At 44.4% G+C, this 22,487-nt stretch overlaps 1 protein-coding gene across 1 annotated transcript in view; it reads left to right on the top strand.

Annotated features, from left to right (window-relative positions):
• The window catches only part of LOC138651612 (espin-like), a 263,532-nt gene that overhangs the window by 66,107 nt on the left and 174,938 nt on the right, over positions 1–22,487 (top strand). The window contains exons 4-5 of the mRNA XM_069741931.1: positions 7,685–7,867; positions 18,221–18,352. Coding sequence (XP_069598032.1) covers positions 7,685–7,867; positions 18,221–18,352 — 315 coding nt within the window. The remainder of the gene's footprint in view (positions 1–7,684; positions 7,868–18,220; positions 18,353–22,487) is intronic.

Below are 22,487 nucleotides of genomic sequence, written 5' to 3'. Positions count from 1 at the left end.
AAAATAAAGCCTACCTTGCCTCAGAAATTCCCCAAAGGAATAGGCAGCCCCCCACATGTAATGACTGTGAGTAAAGATGAAAGTCACAAACGCAGAAATGAGATAGGTTTCAGCAAAGGGAGGCACGACTAACTAAATAGACAGAGGATAGGAAAGGAATCTTTGCGGTCAGCACAAAAACCTACAAAAGACCACGCAGAGTGTGCAAAAGGGTCCTCCGCACCGACTCACGGTGCGGGGGTGCCACCCTGCATCACAGAGCTTCCAGCTAGCAAGACAAAATCAAGATAACCAGCTGGACAAAGAAACAAGAACAATAATAACAATCAGGAACTTAGCTACTGCAGGAGAAGACAGGACACCAGACAGATCCAGGAGCGAACTGAACCAATGCTAAAACATTGACAGCTGGCATGGAGAAACGATCTGAGTGGAGTTAAATAGAGAAGCCAACCAAAGGATAAACCACGTCACCTGTGTAAGGAACCTCAGAAGCAGCAGCTCCACTCACAGCCACCAGAGGGAGCCCACGGACCGAACTCACCGAAGTACCATTCATGACCACAGGAGGGAGCTCGACAACAGAATTCACAACAGGAGACATTATACCAGAAAGGGGCCCAGGATGGAGGACATTATACCTGGAAAGGGAGACATTATACCAGAAAGGGGCCCAGGATGGAGGACATTATACCTGGAAAGGGAGACATTATACCAGAAAGGGGCCCAGGATGGAGGACATTATACCAGGAAAGGGAGACATTATACCAGAAAGGGGCCCAGGATGGAGGACATTATACCAAGATAGGGAGACATTATACCAGAAAGGGGCCCAGGATGGAGGACATTATACCTGGAAAGGGAGACATTATACCAGAAAGGGGCTCAGGATGGAGGACATTATACCTGGAAAGGGAGACATATCAGAAATGGGCCCCGGGTGGAGGACATCATACAAGGAAACAGAGACATATCAAAGAAGGAAAGTTATCCAGCAGCAGATCGGTGAAAAATTATTTAAAAGCAAAAAATCATAGTGAACTATGAACTATGATAAAGAACCAGTCGGTTTGAAATGCGTAAGGCCATGAGTTTCCTGGGTTACTTGCCTTTTTTATGTTATACATTAAAGATTTTTGTCTTTAAATAACTTTTCACGGATGGATCTGCTGCTGGATACCTTTCCTTCTTTGATATTGCTCCTTTGCTGCTAACACGAACTTCTTTCCATGCACGGCCATTGGATTCTACTGCGCTGAGCTGGATTTTTCTTTTTCCACTAAGTTTCTAAGTTTTTTGTTGTGCCATTGTTGTAGGAAATAGAGACAGTATACCAGGAAATGGCCCAAGATGGTGGCCATTATACCAGGAAATGGAGGCTTTATACCAGAAAGGTTCCCACAATGAAGACATTATGCCAATGGGGAGGGGTGGGGCATTATTACTGGAAGATGCCCAGGATGGGGACATTATTACATTAGATGGCGAACATGAAAATCTTCACAGGATCTGGAACACTTCAAGGGTCCATACATCTGACGAATATGCCGGGGAGCGCCCAGGTCCAGATTTTGCATCGGGGCCCTTCAGACTCTCGTTACGCTACCGTCTGTAATCCTCCATGTTATGATGATGCAGATAATGGTTGGTGTATGTGCCAAGTTCATCCTCCCACAATGTCTGAGTGTTGTATGATTCTGCTGAAAGATGAAATCTTCAACAGCTTGTAGATACAGCACAGCACAGCTTTGCGAATGGACTGAAGGAATCTTCCACAGATTCTCATCTCCTGTATACAAATAAAAATCGAAGTATATACTAGACTTGAGCCAATAAGTTCATTGGACCCCAGTACGGTGGTCACGTCGGTTGTCCACGGCCATTTCCTTGCAAAATTCCTCCTACCAGCTGGTATTCCTGATGCATCTTCTGATCAGTAGATCGTAAAAAATACAGACATTTTTGCTCAACTCTAGTAAAAAATTAATATATAGAAGAGAAGGAATATGGCCAGCAGGGCAGATCTTAACCTTACAATGGTCAACCTGATCACTGACAATTACAAGATACAGCATGGAAGTTTAAAGGGGTTGTCCACTACTCAGACAACCTCTTCTGAATCACCATCTTTTTTCCTCTGCCATTAAAATAATAACACTGTGGAGCCGGCGCTGTTCCAGCGGTGTCTGCACTGGCTCTCCCGGGGCTCGCGTAACATTGTTATGTCATGCGATCCCTGCAGAGAATCAGCGCTGGCTTCACTCTCCTCTCCTATGAACGTAATTGACATCCAGAAGGAGTGAGAGAGCAGACGTAGCTCTCTTTTCCTTTGGATGTCTGATTCAGCCAAAGGGGAGGGGAGTGAAGCCAACGCTGATTGGCTGCAGGGATTGTATGATATAACAATGTTACACGAGCCCCGGGAGAGCCAGTGCAGACACCGCTGGAACAGCGCCGGCTCCGCAGTGTTACTATTTTACAGGGGGGTAGAGATTCCGCGCAGAGGGCAGGATAAATGTGCGGGTAGCCTCTTTGTGAGGCAGAATGAACAAATCAGCTGCAGGTGAAGAATTGGTTTTATTTATTGTTTACGCCGTTCATCATGCGGTATAAGTGATTAGGTGACTTTTTTCTTCGGGTCGGTGTAGTTATAGGGATACCAGATTTATATAGTTTTTTAAGTTTGCCTGTTGTCGCACACTAAAAGACGCTTTTTATTGCAAAAGCGTATCGCCACATTTTGAGAGCTATAATTTTGGCCAACATAGTCATGTGAGGGCTTTTTTTTGTGGGACAAATAGGTGATATGTCCTTTGTGACGCCATGGTGGGCTCTAACAAGAAGATATAGGTACGCGCTTGATATTAGCAGATAAAATCTTTACAGTAAAGAACGGAGTGACTGATATAGATAATAAATATTAATGTAGTTTTTCAATGTTTTCACCGATACCTCCCCTCTTAACACCGATGATAGGCAGGATAAATAATACTCGCAGGTTTTCCTACCTCCAGTGACGAGTCTTTGATGAATTGGGAAGCCGTAGTGCTGCCGCTGTATTTCCGAGGGAGTCCAGATAAAAGTAATGATAAAAATCCAAACTAGTGGCTGCCCCGGCCGGTAGCAGCCACCTGAAACTAACCTCCGGGTAGGAACGGGGTTCTGTGATGCCAGACGCCGCGTGGAGTGAGAGCGGTAAGTCCGGATGGTGCGCAGGACCTGTGTGACGTCACTGGTCACGTGACCGTTACCGGGACCCGAGAGTGAGTACGGGATACAGTGAGGATCAATCAGCCAACGCGTTTCGGAGACATCTGTCTCCTTCCTCAGTGATGACCCCCGCTCCGTACTACTAGTCCTTATATAGTTTCTCCTGATATGATCTGTTTATTGAAATCCAAAGAGTTCCGTGCCGATGTTTAAACCTCTGGGTGCGATAGTGTCGAAAGTAAAAATCCATTTTGTCTTGGCTCTGGACATGGCTTTAATATAATCACCACCTCTCCAGTGGTGTAATACTGTCGCTATGCCTGACACTTTCATCTGATGTACCAGTCCCTCATAATATTCTATAAAGTGTTGGGAGAGTGGGTGACCCATGAATTTGTTCTTAATATTTCGGATATGTTCCCCTATTCTTATTTTTAGCGGTCGTTTCGTCCTCTCCACATATAATTTTCCACAAGGGCATTCTATGGTGTATATTACCCCTGTAGTGGAACATGTCACAAAGTCCTTGATTAGGATTTCCCTATCTCCTTATTTTACCTTTGTGCATTTTTGTGTGGTAGTTTGTTTACACACGTTATATTTACAGCATGGAAAAAAATCCTTTTAGCTTAGTATGGAGAATAGAGGACTGTATAAGGGAGGATTTATTTTGAATAGTGGGCGCAATCAGGTTACCCAAATTTTGAGATTTTTTATATACAAATCAGGGTTTATCAGTAATCTTATCTCCCAATATCTTATCGTTTTTTAGGATATGCCACTGTTTTCTGACTATCTTACGCAGAATATTAGAGTTGGTGTTGTATTTTGTTATAATAGGGATAAAGTCACCATTTTCTATAGGTTTGGGGACTGAGTTGATGAGTTCCTGTCTGGTTTTGGATAGGGCCATTTCTTTCGATTTTTCTAACATTTTTTGATCATACCCTTTTTCCAAAAAATTTTTTGTTAGTATCGACGCCTCCATTTCAAAGTTCTGAGGCCTGGAGCAGTTACGGTGAATCCTAATAAACTGGCTCTTTGGAATGTTAAGCAGCCAGTTTGGGAGGTGGCAGCTGTCTATGGGGATATAGCTGTTCATATCAGTAGGTTTACTAAAGGTGCGTGTTTGGATTTTGCAGTCCTCGATAAAAATCTTCTCTAAAAGTTAATTTCTGTGGTAGTGGTGGTGGAGGTGAATTTTAAAAAATACTGATTTTTATTTATGTCCTTTAAAAACTGATTAAGAGAATCCCAACCACCAGACCAGATAAAAATGACATCATCTATAAAACGACGCCAGAGGACCAGGTTCGCGCACAGGCGGCCTCCCGGGTAAATGTGTTGCTCCTCCCAGCTACCCACATAAAGATTAGCGTAACTGGGCGCGAACCTGGTCCCCATAGCGGTACCCCACTGCTGGGAGTAGTAGTCCTCCTTATACAGGAAGTAATTGTGGGTTAAAATAAAGTGCATTAATTCGCCTAAAAATTCTGTTTGTTCTGGAGGAACCTCGGAAAATTTATTTAAAAATTTTGGGAAAAAGGGTATGATAAAAAAATGTTAGAGAAATCCAAAGAAATGGCCCTATCCAAAACCAGACAGGAACTCATCAACTTGGGAGATTAGATTACTGATAAACCCCGATTTGTATATAAAAAATCTCAAAATTTGGGTAACCTGATTGCACCCACTATTCAAAATAAATCCTCCCTTATACAGTCCTCTATTCTCCATACTAAGCTAAAAGGATTTTTTCCATGCTGTAAATGTAACGTGTGTAAACAAACTACCACACAAAAATGCACAAAGATCAAAAAAGGAGATAGGGAAATCCTAATCAAGGACTTTGTGACATGTTCCACTACAGGGGTAATATACACCATAGAATGCCCTTGTGGAAAATTATATGTGGGGAGGATTAAACGACCGCTAAAAATAAGAATAGGGGAACATATCCGAAATATTAAGAACAAATTCATGGGTCACCCACTCTCCCAACACTTTATAGAATATCATGAGGGACTGGTACATCAGAAGAAAGTGTCAGGCATAGCGACAGTATTACGCCACTGGAGAGGTGGTGATTATATTAACCCCTTAGGGTACCGTCACACAGTGAAATTTTGATCGCTACGACGGCACGATTCGTGACGTTCGAGCGATATATCTGTGACGTTCGAGCGATATCGCAATGTCTGACACGCTCCTGCGATCAGGGACCCCGCTGAGAATCGTACGTCGTAGCAGATCGTTTGAAACTTTCTTTTGTCGTCTAGTGTCCCGCTGTGGCGGCATGATCGCATGGTGTAACATATATCGTATACGATGTGCGCATAGTAACCAACGGCTTCTACATCGCACATAAGTCATGAAATTATCGCTCCAGCGTCGTACATTGCAAAGTGTGACAGCAGTCTACGACGCTGGAGCGATATTGTTACGACGCTGGAGCGTCACGGATCGTACCGTTGTAGCGATCAAAATTTCACTGTGTGACGGTACCCTTAGTGACCGAGCCAAATTTTTGAAATCTGACCAGTGTCACTTTATGTGGTAATAACTCTGCAACGCTTCAACAAATCCCAGTGATTTTGAGATTGTTTTTTCATGACACATTATACTTTATGATAATGGTAAATTTAGTTCAACATTTTTTGTGTTTATTTATAAAAAATATCAAAAATTTGAGAAAAATGTTAAAAAATTAGCAATTTTCTAAATTTGAATGATTATCCCTTTAATCCAGATAGTCATACAACAGCAAACCATTAATAAATAACATTTCCCACATGTCGGCTTTACATCAGGACCATTTGTAAAATGTTATTTTATTTTGTTAGCATTTTAGGAGTCTTAAAAGTGTAGCAGCAATTTTTCATTTTTTCAAAGAAATTTACTACATTTATTTTTTTAGGGACTTATCCATGTTTGAAGTGACTTTAGGGGTCCCATATATTGGGAAACCCCCAAACGTGATACCATTTTAAAAACAGCACCCCTTAACATATTGAAAACTGCTGTCAGGTAGTTTATTAACCCTTCAGGTGCTTTACAGGAATTAATGCAAAGTGGCATGACAGAAATGAAAATGTGTATTTTTACAACCTAAATGCCTCTAACCTCTGAACAGATTACAACAGCCGACAGACTCTAAGGCCGCTATTTGGTCATGAATTGCCATCGCAAACATCAGGACAACAAAATCATGATCTGAGGGCACCAATTGGGATAAAGAAGAAGCCCCCACACTCTGTTAACCATTTATTATGATGTAGTCACTATTGACAGCAGCATCTAAGGGGTTAAACAGATTTAGAAGGTGCAATTACTGATCGTGGCTGGTACAGCAAGTTGTCAGCTATAGTGCACAACTGACAGATGCTGGATTGTCATCTGTATGGGGAGGCTATTCTCTTATATCTCAGGTCAGTTAAAAGACGTATTGGCGGTCATTAAGGGGTTAAAGCCATGTCCAGAGCCGAGACAAAATGGATTTTTACTTTAGACACTATCGCACCCAGAAGTTTAAACATCGGCACGGAACTCTTTGGATTTCAATAAACAGATCATATCAGGAGAAACTATATAAGGACTAGTAGTACGGAGCGGGGGTCATCCCTGAGGAAGGAGACAGTTGTCTCCGAAACGCGTCGGCTGATTGATCCTCACTGTATCCCGTACTCACTCTCGGGTCCCGGTAACGGTCACGTGACCAGTGACGTCACACAGGTCCTGCGCACCATCCGGACTTACCGCTCCCACTCCACGCGGCGTCTGGCATCACAGGACCCCGTTCCTACCCGGAGGTTAGTTTCAGGTGGCTGCTACCGGCCGGGGCAGCCACTAGTTTGGATTTTTATCATTACTTTTATCTGGACTCCCTCGGAAATACAGCGGCAGCACTACGGCTTCCCAATTCATCAAAGACTCGTCACTGGAGGTAGGAAAACCTGCGAGTATTATTTATCCTGCCTATCATCAGTGTTAAGAGGGGAGGTATCGGTGAAAACATTGAAAAACTGCATTAATATTTATTATCTATATCAGTTACTCCATTCTTTACTGTAAAGATTTTATCTGCTAATATCAAGCGCGTACCTATATGTACTGAGGTACATAATATTATTGTGTTACATATCTGTTTACAAACTGTGTGTGGAGGTTTCTTTGATATCGCTGCAAGGATTGATAGCATTTGACACTTTGCGCCACCATTCACGCACGTTTTATTAGTCTAACAAGAAGATGCCTCATGCATTAAACCGTGAATATGTTAGTACTGATACGGAGGTGATAGTTATGTATATATGCCATTGGTAGTTGGCAGGCATGACAGCTGTGCCACAATTTATTTGACTTGTTGGTGTCTATTTGGTAATGATCCACCTCTAGGAGCTGTTATTGTGAACATTAAAGGTTTGTCTCAGTTCTCAAGATGTTGATTATCCTTTTTTTCTTTTCCAATTTGCAGATGAGTTTTACAGATATAAGTCTATCTGAGCGAGATGCAGATGGAGCGACTGCCATGCACTTTGCTGCCAGTAGAGGTCATGCCAAGGTCCTAAGCTGGCTTCTTCTCCATGGAGGAGACATGAGCACTGATAACTTTGGAGGTTCCCCTCTACACGATGCTGCAGAGAATGGGGAACTTGAGGTTTATCTTTTTTTTTTTAATTTACCCAATATGTACAAGAATATAAATTCATAATATAGTATATATAACATAAACCTGCACCATGCTGAGAAGAATACACTTGCCTTAATACTGCCTCCCTTGGTCAATATTATAACTACTATAATTCTGCCCCCTATGTACAAAATTATAACTTCTATAATACTGCCTCCTATGTACAAGAATATAACTACTATAATACTGCTCCTATGTACAAGAATATAACTACTATAATACTGCCTCCTATGTACAAGAATATAACTACTATAATACTGCTCCTATATAAAAGAATACAACTGCTATAAAACTGCCCCTATGTACAAGAATATAACTGCTATAATACTGCTCCTATGTACAAGAATATAACTACTATAATACTGTCTCCTATGTACAAGAATACAACTACTATAATACTGCTCCTATGTACAAGAATATAACTACTATAATACTGCTCCTATGTACAAGAATATAACTACTATAATACTGCCCCTATGTACAAGAATATAACTACTATAATACTGCCCCTATGTACAAGAATATAACTACTATAATACTGCCCCTATGTACAAGAATATAACTACTATAATACTGTCTCCTATGTACAAGAATATAACTACTATAATACTGCCTCCTATGTACAGGAATATAACTACTATAATACTGCCCCTATATACAAGAATATAACTACTATAATACTGCTCCTATGTACAAGAATATGAGTTGCCCACCAGAGCAATGGGGTACCCGGCACCGGGTCTGGTCGCTTAAAGGGAATGTCACGGTGGCTGTGACCCGGTCCGTGGCCCTGGGACTCACTGTAAAAGGGAACGGTCTTTAAAGGTGAATTGTGAATAAGTCTGTCGCGACACCACCTGTGGTGTTCGGTCAATAGGGGGACCGACGCTGCTTTAAAGGGGTCCTCTGGGGGATGTTGTTGCAGCAATAATGGTGACTCTTCCCACAGGTGAAGCGGGGTCCCAGGGGTCCTAGAGTGTATGGTGATGATGGTGTTTGCCGGTCAATGAGTAAAGGACACAGGTTGTAAAGTCTTTACCTGGTTTACTGTAGTTGGCAGGCCACAGTCCAGGGTACCGGCAACAGGTATATTAGGAGCCCAGGCAGCCTGGAAACAAGTGAAATCCCCTTGTCAAGTCAGGTTGGGAGACTTCCACTGTGCGCTTGCTATAGTCCCTTGCTGTCTGTAATGTCCTAACAAGGTCCTGGTTCTTTCCTCTGTCCTGGGACAGGTATGGTAGGCAGCTTGAGCCGTTCCTTCTGGGGTCTCTGCACGGTGATTCCAGGCTCCAGGGTGCTGCTATACCACAGGCTTATGTGTACTTCTGTGCCCTCCGGTTCTGCTAGGTGTCCTACAGTTCCACTCTAGCCTCGGGCTCTCGGTACCCGGTCTCTGCACTTTGGCTCCTCAGAGGCCCACTTGCAGCCCCCTTGAGCCCTAAAATCTCTCCTCTGCTCCTTTCCTGTCTGCTCTCCCAACTGCACTCACTGGTCTCTCTGGACCAACTGTCTCTGTCCACTGTCTCTCTCAGACTGGCTAACTCCTCCTCCAAACCAGGATGTTTATTCAGGGAAGCTGCCCTGAAACCGGGTTTTGTTTCCAGGCATAGCACTACCCTCCCCGAGAGGAAGGCAGCACTACTGTGGTACCTGAACTCCTGGGGTGCCACATTTTCCCCTGTTAAACCCAGTACTCCCGGACTGGGAAAAGAAATATAAACAACAGGTTACATAAGACATTTTTGTAAAACATTTGAACAGGTTAATAACTTTTCATCCCTTACGGGAGGCTCGGTTCTTGAACATTGTAATAAATATTTTATAAGAGTACATCTGGTTTTATACCAGGGTGTCCTTGTTCATATTAAACAGTACCGATGCGAGGGACCCGTCATAAACCCCCCACATGGTACTTGGGTAGGCTACAAGGCACATCCAGACCCGGGGTTCGGCCGCGCCAGACGGTTTTCTGCTTCAGGTCTGTGGGAACAAGGCCCTACCCACGCCGGCAAAGTGGGTAGAACCAGGGTGCACCTTGAGGGTGCCAAACTATTTAGAAGACAGTTTTGGGGCAATTCACTGTCCATTACCCCATTGTCCATTTTAAACTGGAAGGAAAACATATGTTCACATTTCAATCATTTCACATTTCATTTCAACCAATTATTGACATTTTTAATCTCTGTAACGAGCTGGGATTTGACCCTTCGTGCTACGAGTAGACCTACATAGTTTGTGGTCTAACATGTTTGCTGTTGCTGTTGTGTACCCACTAGTGTCTGTACTACTTGTAGGCCTGCATTGTGTAGGTAAACTGGGTAATTGTCTGCGACTTCTTATACTCACCATAGGCCTGACAGATTCACCAATAGCAGAGGGTGGACTCTCTGGTTCCACTGCTGGGGTGATGTTTGCTGCTTGAACCTGCTGGTGTAAAGTCTCTTCTGTTTCAGGATGGTTCTGAGTCACATTTTCCTCTGGTATTTCCAACTGGGAAAAAGTCAGGACAGGTATCACTATGGCCTGAGTCCAAGACTGGGGAAAATCTCCAAGAACGGTGTGGATTTTCTTTTCTTCTCCCTCCATTGGTTGAGAAGTTCCTGGATTTTCTTCTTTGTTCCTCAGTTTGTCAGGGCATACGTTAAGGTGATCTCTGGATAACGCAGTTGAAGTTTCTCCTCCATCTTTACTTATAAGGCATACTTTTGTATTGTCAAAGTTGGATGGTAAGATAGTATATGTTTCTGCTTCCCAGTGATCGTCAAGTTTATGGATTCTTCTTTACGCTTTAGCAGTTGTTCGCCTGGTGACAAGGGAATTGCAGGGGCAGGTTGGTTATAGTCTCTCTCTTGTTTCTGTCTTGCCTGGGACAAGCTTCTTTCTACACACTATTGTACTTGGTGGTACTTCTGTTGTTGCTCAGTATCCCAATCTGCATCTGCTGAGGTAGTTTCTGGTGTGAAGACTCCCATGTCAAGATCAACAGGTAATTTGCTAGATCTTCCTCTCATCAGCTATGCTGGAGGGCAGTTGTTGGAATTCACTGGGATGTGATTGTACAGATCTACCAAGTCTGGCAACATCTCTGGCCATAAGTTTCTTTCATGCAAAGGCAAGGTTTTCAGTAAGTCAATCACCACTTGGTTCATCTTTTCACACATACCGTTAGTTTGTGGGTGGCACGGTGATGTTCTGATCTTTTTACATCCGTACAGGTTGCAGAACTCCTGGAACATTTCCATTTCAAAGGCTTGGCCTTGGTCAGTAAGTAACTTTTCAGGATATCCATGTAGTTGGCAAAAGTTTTGCTGGAATTCTTTGGCTGCTGTCTTAGCTGTCTGGTCCTTGACAGGTACTACTGCCAGGAATCTGGAGGAATGGTCCACAATGGTCAGAGCATAGACATAGCCTGACCGGCTTGGTGTTAGCTTCACGTGGTCTAAGGCCACCAGTTCAAGTGGCTGTTTGGTTACTATGGGCTGTAGGGGAGCCCTCTGGCTGTCACGGTCCTTCCTGCGCAGGTTGCATGGGCCACACTCTCGGCACCACTTTTCGATAGCTTTTCTCATGCAAATCCAGTAAAATCTTCCACGTAGCAGGATCTCTAACTTCTTCCATCCGAAGTGTCCTGCCCCATCGTGGTACGCTTCCAGAACCATTGGCCCATCTTGTCTTGGAACTACTATCTGCCAGGACAACTCGTGGGTAGACAATTCTCCGGCACAGCTTACCGTCGTAGATAAATAGTTTGCCTTTCTCCTTCCACAGCTGTTGAGTCTCTTGTGGATCATCTGGACCAGGGTGTGAATGTGCTTGCGTCAGCAGCTCTTTGACCAGACGGACCGCGGGGTCACTGTCCTGCGTCTCTGCCCACCCAAGGTGGGGCAATGGGTTCAGCGTGGCTTCTTGCTTGTTACTGCGCCTGTTCCTCACATAATGAGAATACTGAGTCGCTCCAGGGCGATGGAAAGCTGGAAACTCTATTTCTCCAAGTACCTCCGGATCTTCTCCACTTCTGGTAAGGTGGGCAGCGCATCGGCATTGGCATTCTTGTGCCCTGCACGGTACTTGATGGTGAATTCATAGTTGGACAACCTGGCCATCCATCGCTGCTCCAAGGCACCTAGTTTTGCCATCTCCAGGTGAGTCAGCGGATTGTTGTCTGTGTAAACTGTGAATCTTGCTGAGGCCAGGTAGTGCTTGAACCAGTCTGTTACCGCCCAGACGATGTCGAGGAACTCCAGCTTAAAGGAACTGTAATTTTTGGGGTTCCTTTCCATGGGACGAAGCTTCCTGCTGGTGTAGGCAATTACCTTTCTTTGCCTTTCTGCACCTGGGACAGTACTGCTCCCAATCCCACGTTGCTGGCATCCGTGTACAGCACAATCAGTTGGTCATTTTCTGGGTAGGTCAGTACCTCATCTCCCATGAGAGCCAACTTCAACCGAGTGAAGGATCCCTCCAGCCTGTCGTTCCAGTCAAACGGGGTATTCTTACCCTTGGTTTTCTTAGATTAGCCCACTAACAGGTCTTGCAGTGGTGCGGCTATCTTGGTGAAGTCTTTAATAAATCTTCTGTGGTAGCCTACCAACCCGAGGAACTGTTGGACTTCATGGATGTTACTGGGCTTCGGCCAGTCTCTGATCACGGTGACCTTGTCAGGGACTGGTGCCACTCCTTCAGAGCTTACCACATGGCCCAGGTACTGCACTTTGGGTTTCAACAGGTGACATTCAGATGGTTTCACCTTCAGGCCAAAGTTAGACAGAGCTTCAAACACTTCGGCCAGGTGCTTCAGGTGGTCCTCATAAGTCTTGAAGAAGACGATGACATCGTCCAGGTACAGCAAGACGGTTTCGAAGTTCTTGTGCCCGAGACAGCACTCCATCATCCTCTGGAAAGTTCCTGGGGCATGCACAGTCCGAATGGCATGTAATTGAATTCAGAGAGGCCCATTGGTGATGTGAAGGCTGTCTTCTCCTTATCCGCCTCTGCTACGGGAACCTGCCAGTACCCACCGGTGAGATCCAGGGAAGAAAAGTAGTTAGCAGATTTTAAAGCAGCCAATGACTCTTCTGTTCTGGGCAACGGGTATGCATCCTTATGTGTAATGCGGTTTATCTGCCTATAATCAACACACATCCTCATTGTGCCATCCTTTTTCCTAACAAGGACTAGTGGAGCTGCCCAGGGGTACAACTATCTCTGATTACCCCAGCCTCCTTCATCTCTCGCAACATACTTTGGCACACTGGTAATGAGCTGGAGGTACAGGCAGGTACCTATCCTTAATGGGTGGATGACTTCCCGTGGGAATATGATGTTGAACCCCTTTTACCCGCCCAAAATCTAGTGGGTGTTTGCTGAATACCCGCTCATCCTCATGGACCACCCGGTAAGCCTCTTGTTTTTGGTGTGATGTTGTAGAGTCAGTGCCCACGTGTAATTTCTGACACCAATCCTCCATTTGTCCTGCAGAGCCATTGTCCTCTGCCTGGTTGGACAGGACCAAGGGTACTGTTGCCTGTATCACATTGCTATCAACAGTAAACAGTTTGGCAAGTGTGGCATATTTGGTTAGGTGGACCTCTTTCTCTCCAAAGTTAAGAACACGAACTGGTACCCTCCCCTTGCGGACTTCAACCATCCCTCTGGCTGTCAGGATTGTGGGCCTACTGTCTGAATACACAGGTTCTACCAGGGCCTGATAGTCTTTACCCCTGAGGCCTATCGCTGCCCGACACCATATTAACATTTCACTCCTTGGGGGTATTGCAATGGGGATTGGATCACTCACTGTGACTCTGCCAATTTCTCCACCAGATAGTTCTGCCTGCTGTCTCTGTACCAGGGCTCTGATTTTCTTTTTTCAGGACTCTTTGCTCACTGGAACCAGCAGTTTCGGCCATCTGTTGTAACAAGACAATAACCTCGTCAAGACAATTTTCAATAACATTAATACCAATGGTCATCATAGGGTTACATTCACGTCGCTCAATATCAACAATCACCATTCTTTGGGCCTTTAATTCTACCCACCCCACCTTAATGGTGACCTCCTTGTACCCCACCTGTGGCAAAGACTGACCATTACTGGTGACTATTGTTAGATCACTATCTGGGCCACGTGTAATGTCTGTGTCAGAACAATAATGTTTATAAAGAATGTAAGGCATAGTTGTAACCTGAGAGCCGGTGTCCAACAAAGCGTTCATCAGGATGCCATCGATCACAATGGGGAGGACTGGTCATCCTCCGACGTACTTGGCTCGCCAGTTTTGTGGGCCTGGTCATCCTATTCCTGGGTGTTGGCCCTCTGCCCCAGGGGTCGCTCGTTTAAATGACAGTACCTTGCAATGTGTCCTGCCTGTTTGCAACAGCGGCAGATGGGTCATCCATCCGGATGATAGCGGTTGTCGTCTCTTCCTCTGGTCGGCGGGAACTTCTTCTGTCGTCCCCAAGGGACGTCCTCCGGTCTGGAAGCCAGCTTGATCTTCTCATTTGGGGATTGCTGTAGGGACTGCATGGTCCGGGCTGGTGCAGCTACGCTTTTAGTCAGCTCCTGCACCTGGAGGTGTAGTCCTGTGGAAGGATCATCATCCAGGATCTGTGCGTCGGCCTCAATTGAGACCTGAGGATATGATGCCACCTCCTGGTGGTAAGTGAGGGCTGGATGCTTAGGGGGTACTGTGCGGCTGGGCTGAGGTTCGTGCAGCACCCGGATGGCCCTGTCTTTAAATTGTGCAAAGTCGAAGTCAGGGTTTTGCAAGGCCAGGATGCGTAGCTGAGTCCTGTGGGTGCCGAACAGGAGTCCCTCAATGAATTGCTCCTTTAAGAGTTTATCTCCATCCTGCACACTGTTAGGGTCAACCTGTTTTATGGCCCGTAGTGCCTCTTGCAGATTAAGGGCATAGTCCTTATGCTATCCTGTGTTCTTTGCTTACAACCGAAGAACTTCATTTTTATCTCAGCAGCGGTGCAGGTGTCAAAGGTGATTTTGAGTTTAGCAAAGATCTGCTGCACAGTCCTTTTTTCCATATCTGGCCATGATTTTACCTCTCCTGGGGCCGAGCCAGTCAGTTGGCCAGTTAAGATATTAACTTTTTGATGCTCTCTCAGGGGATAGACTTCAAATAGGCTACAGAGCCTTTCCTTAAATTCTGTGGAAGCCAAGCCGCTCCAGGAATATGTGGCATGGACAGCAGCATGAAGGGCGCCGAAGCTGTGGCATGACAGGACCTGGTAGCAGTATGGGGCCTGGGGGCATCACTGGGCCTGTGAGTGCGTCCGCTGCCAATCTTCCTCCCAGGCCAGACATGGCTTTTCCCTCTTGCTAACCTGGTAGAAGCTGGCGTCTCTCTTCCGGAGTCTGTAACGGTTCCTCCGGTGCACAGTCTGCAGCGGTTCCCGGTACTCCGTCCAGCACTTTGCAGCGTCCTCACTTCCGACCCTGCTGCACGGCGTCTTCACTTCCGGCGTTCCTCTGGCAGTGCGGCACCCGTTTTCCTTTTTCGCGCTCTTTTCAGCTGGCTCTGCCCACGAAGGTACATCTCCTTCCCCTCGCTCTTCACACGGCGCGGCAATGGTGTTTTTTTTGGCGGCAAACTGTCAGAGTCAGGGCCCAAAATCCTGTTCGTGATGCCAAAAAGATGAGCTGCCCACCAGAGCAATGGGGTACTCTGCACCGGGTCCGGTCGCTTAAAGGGGATGTCACGGTGGCTGTGACCCGGTCCGTGGCCCTGGGACTCACTGTAAAAGGGAACGGTCTTTAAAGGGAAATTGTAAATAAGTCTGTCGTGACTCCACCTGTGGTGTTCGGTCAATAGGGGGACCGACGCTGCTTTAAAGGGGTCCTCTGGGGGATGTTGTTGCAGCAATGATGGTGACGCTTCCCACAGGTGAAGCGGGGTCCCCAGGGGTCCTAGAGAGTATGGTGATGATGGTGTTTGCCGGTCAGTGAGTAAAGGACACAGGTTGTAAAATCTTTACCTGGTTTACTGTAGTTGGCAGGCCACAATCCAGGGTACCGGCAACAGGTACATTAGGAGCCCAGGCAGCCCGGAAACAAGTGAAATCCCCTTGTCAAGTCAGGTTGGGAGCCTTCCACTGTGCACTTGCTATAGCCCCTTGCTGTCTGTAATGTCCTAACAAGGTCCTGGTTCTTTCCCCTGTCCTGGGACAGGTACCTGTATGGTAGGCAGCTTCAGCTGTTCCTTCTTGGGTCTGTGCATGGTGATTCCAGGCTCCAGGGTGCTGCTGTACCACAGGCTTAATTTGGACAGTATATGTGTAGTTCTGTGCCCTCTGGTTCTGCTAGGTGTCCTACAGTTCCACTCTAGCCTCGGGCTCCCGGAACCTGATCTCTGCGCTTTGGCTCCTGGGAGGCCCACTTGCAGCCCCCTTGAGCCCTAAAATCTCTCCTCTGCTCCTTTCCTGTCTGCTCTCCAGACTCAACTGCACTCACTGGTCTCTCTGGACCAACTGTCTCTGTCCACTATCTCTCTCAGACTGGCTAACTCCTCCTCCAAACCAGGATGTTTATTCAGGGAAGCTGCCCTGAAACCGGGTTTTGAGCTCCCCCTCCTGGCCTGGATTCAGAAGGTGTTGTGTGTGAGAATTACCTGCCAAAGAGATCCCAGGCATAACGTTACCCTCCCCAAGAGGAAGGCAGCACTACTATGGTATCCGAACTCCTGGGATGCCACAAATACAACTGCTATAATACTGCCCCTATGTACAAGAATACAACTACTATAATACTGCTCCTATGTACAAGAATATAACTACTGTTATACTGCCCCAATGTACAAGAATACAACTACTATAATACTGCTCCTATGTACAAGAATATAACTACTATAATACTGCCCCTATGTACAATATTATAATTAGTATAATACTGCTTCTATGTACAAGAATGTAACTACTATAATACTGCTCCTATGTACAAGAATATAACTATTATAATACTGCCCCTATGAACAAGAATATAACTACTATAATACTGCCCCTATGTACAAGAATATAACTACTATAATACTGCCACTATGTATAGGAATATAACTACTATATTACTTCCCCCTATGTACAAGAATATAACTACTATAATACTGCCCCTATGTACAAGAATATAACTACTATAATACTGCTCCTATGTACAAGAATAATACTACTATAATACTGCTCCTATGTACAAGAATATAACTACTATAATACTGTCCATATGTATAAGAATATAACTATTACGGTATAATACTGCCCCTATGTACAATAATGTAGCTACTGTAATACTGCCCCTATGTACTGCCTTCTTTGTACAAGAATCTAAACATTATAATAGTGTTGCAGTCTGAGCACAAGGTATACACACAGACTGAAAATATTAATTTTGATTTGCATTACTTCTTTATAGACTACACTTTTACATTTAAGTATCCACAACCTGGAAAAAATGGAATAGAATCCCAGGAAAAGAAGAGATTTGTGCAGTAATTATGAAAAAAAAAATCACTTTTATTAAAGAAATACATTAAAAATATATATCTTTAAAAAATGACAGGAAAAGCCTCAAGAAAGGGGACAAAGAAAATGCCTAGAGAACAAAAAAAACTATATCGTAGAGGATCCACAAGATAAGGTAGTCCAGGGTATGAAGCTATAAAGTGCAAGTGCTTACCTATAAGGAATATACCTATAACTACTCTTAGGGCTGACCTACATGAAGTCCCCAGGTTATGTACAGTATATAAATATATACTGTGATAGCTACAACATGGATTGTACTTATTACTATGAGGTTGTTAGGGTCACACAGTCTGAGCAATATGTTCACTATCTGCCAGTGACAAAGTGACCTCAATGCTCACAACACCAATTATTTCATTTTACTAAGGTGTACTTATTAATTTGTTTGTTTTTCTGTGCTTTTTTTTTTATAGCCCCCCATGTACATAGATATAACAACACCCATGTGCCAGAATATAACTGCTATATAGTAACCATTTCACTAATTGCTGCACCAAATAGGCAGAAGGTGGCTGCGGTTTAAAACAAAACTGGCCTCCCTGTGCTACAAGCCCCCGCCTCTAACTCGTGCTGCCCTTGATTTGATGAGCTTGATCTTAGTGACAAACTCTCTATATAATGCGTATTTACTACATACCGTAAATAAAGACTTCTGCACCCTTCCTAGTATCTTTCTTCCCCCTTGTGGCCATAACTGGAAGTGCAGGTTCTGTGTATAAAAGTCAAAGTGATAACTTAGATTAAAAATAAAATGACGATGATAATAATGTATTTTATTTTTGTTTGCAATTTAAGTGCTGCCAGATTCTTGTCGTTAATGGCGTTAAACTTGGGATCAAAGACCACGATGGCTACACAGCTGCTGACCTGGCGGAATATAATGGACACACGCATTGTGCTAAATATCTAAGGACGGTGGAAAATATGGTAAAGCTTATACTGATTGTTCTCCTGTCTTTTGTCATATACATCGTGCATGCAGAGACTTATATACTTTGTTTAACCCTTTCACAACTGTGGCTAAAATTCATTCAGGCGCACAATGAGTATAGCATTACATATTAGGGGCTTGTAGGTAGACTATACTCTCCAGTGAGACTGATCAGCCATTGTAGGAGAGGGCATCACCCGCATGTATGGAAGTAGTGAACGGGAGCTGCTCCACCAGCCCTGTCCACAGGACTAGGCCTATAGGTATGTGCGCCTTGTGCCTTATGGAAAATCTAGGCCTGATTTGTTATATTATTGGTTTTCTGTGTCCACATAAATGAAGCTTAAAGGGGTTCTCCACCTTCCTTTTTTTTTTTTTAAATTTGGTCCAGAGAGAACACTATACTCCCCATGACTACTCGTTTTTTTTTTTACACTTTAAACAACACTGGGCACGTTTAATTTTTTACATTTTTATTTATTTTATTTTTTGTAACCCTCTTTTTGACATTGGGCGTAATAGTATGCCGATGTTGGGGTCCCTCCCTTTGATGCAGGGCTCCGGCGCTGAGCCCACGTCTTTCCAGGGACATGTCAGCTGTTTTGAACAGCTGACATGTGCCCGCAATAGCCGCGGGGTGAATCGTGATCCACCCGCGGCTATTAACTGGTTACATGCCGCTGTCAAACCCTTTTAAATCGCGCAATCCGGCATTGGCGCCAGAAATACGCACACCGGTGACCCCCGTCACGCGATCGCAGGTCACCGGTGTGTTGGCATGACAACTTGAGGTCTCCTGGAGACCTGTATGGTTGTCAGTGCCGGCTTGCTGTGAGCGCCACCCAGTGGTCAGTGCTCATAGCAGTTATCTGTGATGTATGAAAGACTTTTAGGCAGTTTATTAGCCAATGCAAAAAAAAAAAGTCATTTGCTAGACGAGGCAATGCAGAGGGACACTTGCTAGTTGTAGCGAGTCATTTAGAATGTATGGAAATTTAGTTATCAAACTTTTGATGTTTTGTACATTTATACACAGAGCTGCTTTCTAAGCTTTCATGGTCAATCTTAGAACTATTCATCCATGTATCTAATATATTCTGGTAAAAGAATCTTCCATGGATCACAGTCTTATGGCTGCATTCACACATCCTTGTGAAATGTACGTGTGCTGTTCGTTTTTTTCTTATCAGATGGAATATGGACCCATTACGTAGAATAGATCTATTCACATATCCTATAAAATCATGGATTCAAGAATGAGATCTGTGAAACTCAGAAAAAGTCCTATTCTGATCTGATTCTGAGGAGCAGAATTGGCCAATACTCTATGGGTCATTGTTGTGTCCAATGTTATTGGACACGGATGTATGAATGCAGCCTAACTGTAACTATAGTCTGGTCTTGTATTGTGACGCTAGACGTTACTCATGGACTAGACAGTGAGGCAGGGTAGTCAAACGTACCTGGGTCAGATATCAAGAGAGCATGTAATAAACTAAAGAGGAAGAGCAAACATGAAGTCAGGTCATGGTCCGAGGTCAGAATACCAGGAAGATAGCGGATCAGAGCAAAGGGGCTAGGCAAATGGAAGGTAAGAGTGAGGTCCAAGGTCAGGCAGCAATAGATCAACAAACAGAGCACAGGAATACAAAGCAAACCACCGATGCTACATCTGGCAGCGATCTGGGACTGACAGCTCAGACAAGTAGCTGGGTAGTCACTTGGAGCAGGAAACTCCTGAAGGAAGCTCAGCACCTCCCAGTCTCAGATTGAGCTGCCAATCAAAATACAGAATCTACAGCAAAACCAAAGAAATGAGCCGGAGCATAAATTGGTATATGTGCAATGTGTCAGACCACTTTCACCCTGTGACCATTTCACAGACAGAACCAAAGAAAAAAATCAAAATGAGCATATACCCTATAGTAAGTAAATAGAAATAGTACATATAAATTACAGGTTACTTAGTTAACACTGTTTTGATCAAAATAGACGTAAAAGCTATCCCACCACGACAAGGTGCACCCAAACGAGACGGTCCTATCATGTATTTAGTATTAAACCTTATCATGTGTCAGCCGACTTCAATATGAATAAGGGCAGAACAAGACGCGGGTCCGACTGTGTTCAGACACCTGTGAAAGATTCTGCAAACTTGTTCAGCTGCTTTGATCCTAGAAACAGCGCCACTCTTGTACGTAGGCATTGTCTGGTATTGCAGCTCCTTCTTATTCATTTGGATGGGGCTAAGCTGCAGTACCAGTATCATGTAACTACTTTCTCAGCTGAAGCAATTATTGTGAGTGGCCCCGCAGGTAGTGTATATGCATAGGACATATAGTAAAAAAGAAGAATATGTGGCACTCCTGGACCCGTTGAAGCGCATTTGCGCGAAACGATCGTCGTCCACCTCTCCTCCTCCCAGCACCATCTCCCGATCCCAGCCGCCTCTCCAAAAGTGTTCTGTTTTATCGCATCATGAATAAAGGACTTTAATTCAGCAGCTATTCTGGGTGAGTGCCACATATTCTTCTTTTTTACTATATGGAATGGACTTGATTTTTCTATGTGGAGCACCGCCGTAGTCTGCTTTATCTGTGCTTGCTACACGAATCCTGCGCAGACATTGTGCTGCTTTGCGTCAAAGATTGGGTGCATTTTGAGCCTGGTGCCGTCTATATTCTTTGTTTTGTCAATTTTATATGCATAGGACATGTGAATACATCTTAACGTACTTAACATAATCAAGCTCGATCTGATTTCCACAGAGATAGGTGCGGGTGATTCAGTTACTATCTCACCCAGGATCCCGCCAGCCATTGGGGAGAGGAAGGTAATGAGACGTCCACCTATTCCTGTGAATACAATGGAAAGTACATTAGCCCCTGAGCAGCAGGCCGGTCACTAGTGGAAATGTACAGTCTATGTAACATGACTTTTCTGGGTACCTATGAATACGACGTTATATTACTGCTGCTGGGAATATTCACTTTGCGCTGTTAGGCTATGTTCTCTGCAGGTTCGCGAGTAATAGGCTATGTTCACACGTCGCTTTTTTTGCATTGTTATTTTATGCAACTTTTCAGCTGCATTTCACATTACCAGCAAAGTCTGAGATTTCAGAAATCTCATGCACACAGCTTTTTTTCCTGTTTTGTCAAAGAGCTGTGTTTTTGCAAAATGCAGCATGCCACATCTATCAGTTTTTCCTTTTTCAGCGTTTTTCACCCATTGATAATTAGTGCAAAAACCCTTCAAAAAACACAGGTATCAGGGTTGGCTGCATTTTTTTGTGCCAAGACCTGATGAACTTGAATCAAATAATTTTTTTTATGCGTTAAACTTTATCAACATACAACGCAGAATTAAAAATGCAGCAAAAGGTAAGAAAAAAAAACACAGATTAAACTAAGCAAAAATGGAGCAAAACGTAAGCAAAACTTGCTTTTTGTAAGCAGCTTAAACTTTGTATAAAAAAAGCAACAAAAACGCAATGTGTGAACAAAGCCTAAAAGTGGAGCGTCTCTGCAGGTTTGCCAGTAAGGGTATGTGCATACGCTGCGGATCCGCAGTGGTTTCCCATGAGTTTACCTATGGGAAACGAAAACCGCAGTGCACATGCTGCGGAAAAAAATGCGCGGAAAGGCAGCGGTTTACATGACCGCGTATGGCCAATAAAGGATCCTTTCCGTAAAGCATCCCCCACCCTCAACTACCTTGCCCCTCTTAACCCCTCCATCTATTACCCAGGAAAACACACCACCACGTTAATTTCTTTTTGGATAATTTGGCCACAGCGGCCATTTTATTAACAAACAAATACATAAATAACAACATGTAAACAGTAAATATATAAAACCTCGAGGGGGGGGCTCTTGGAGCTAAAAAATCTGGCTCATAATAGGCAGAGAGCCTACCCAAAATTTTTACAAAAAACACGTATTTACCCTCAGCCGTAACCACCAGCTCGGGGGCACCATGTAACCCATTTCGGGCAAACCAACCACAAAGCTCCCGAGGTAAACACCCCGTCCAGAGCCCGTACCAAAAGCCAGATCAACCCTATCAGCATCATCACCAACTCCAAGAACCCCACCCCCCGCCAACGCCACTGTGACAATAATACAGAAT

This window comes from Ranitomeya imitator, chromosome 10 (assembly GCF_032444005.1).
Source record: "Ranitomeya imitator isolate aRanImi1 chromosome 10, aRanImi1.pri, whole genome shotgun sequence".
Taxonomy (NCBI): domain Eukaryota; kingdom Metazoa; phylum Chordata; class Amphibia; order Anura; family Dendrobatidae; genus Ranitomeya; species Ranitomeya imitator.
This window is presented reverse-complemented; position numbering and strand designations above follow the sequence as displayed.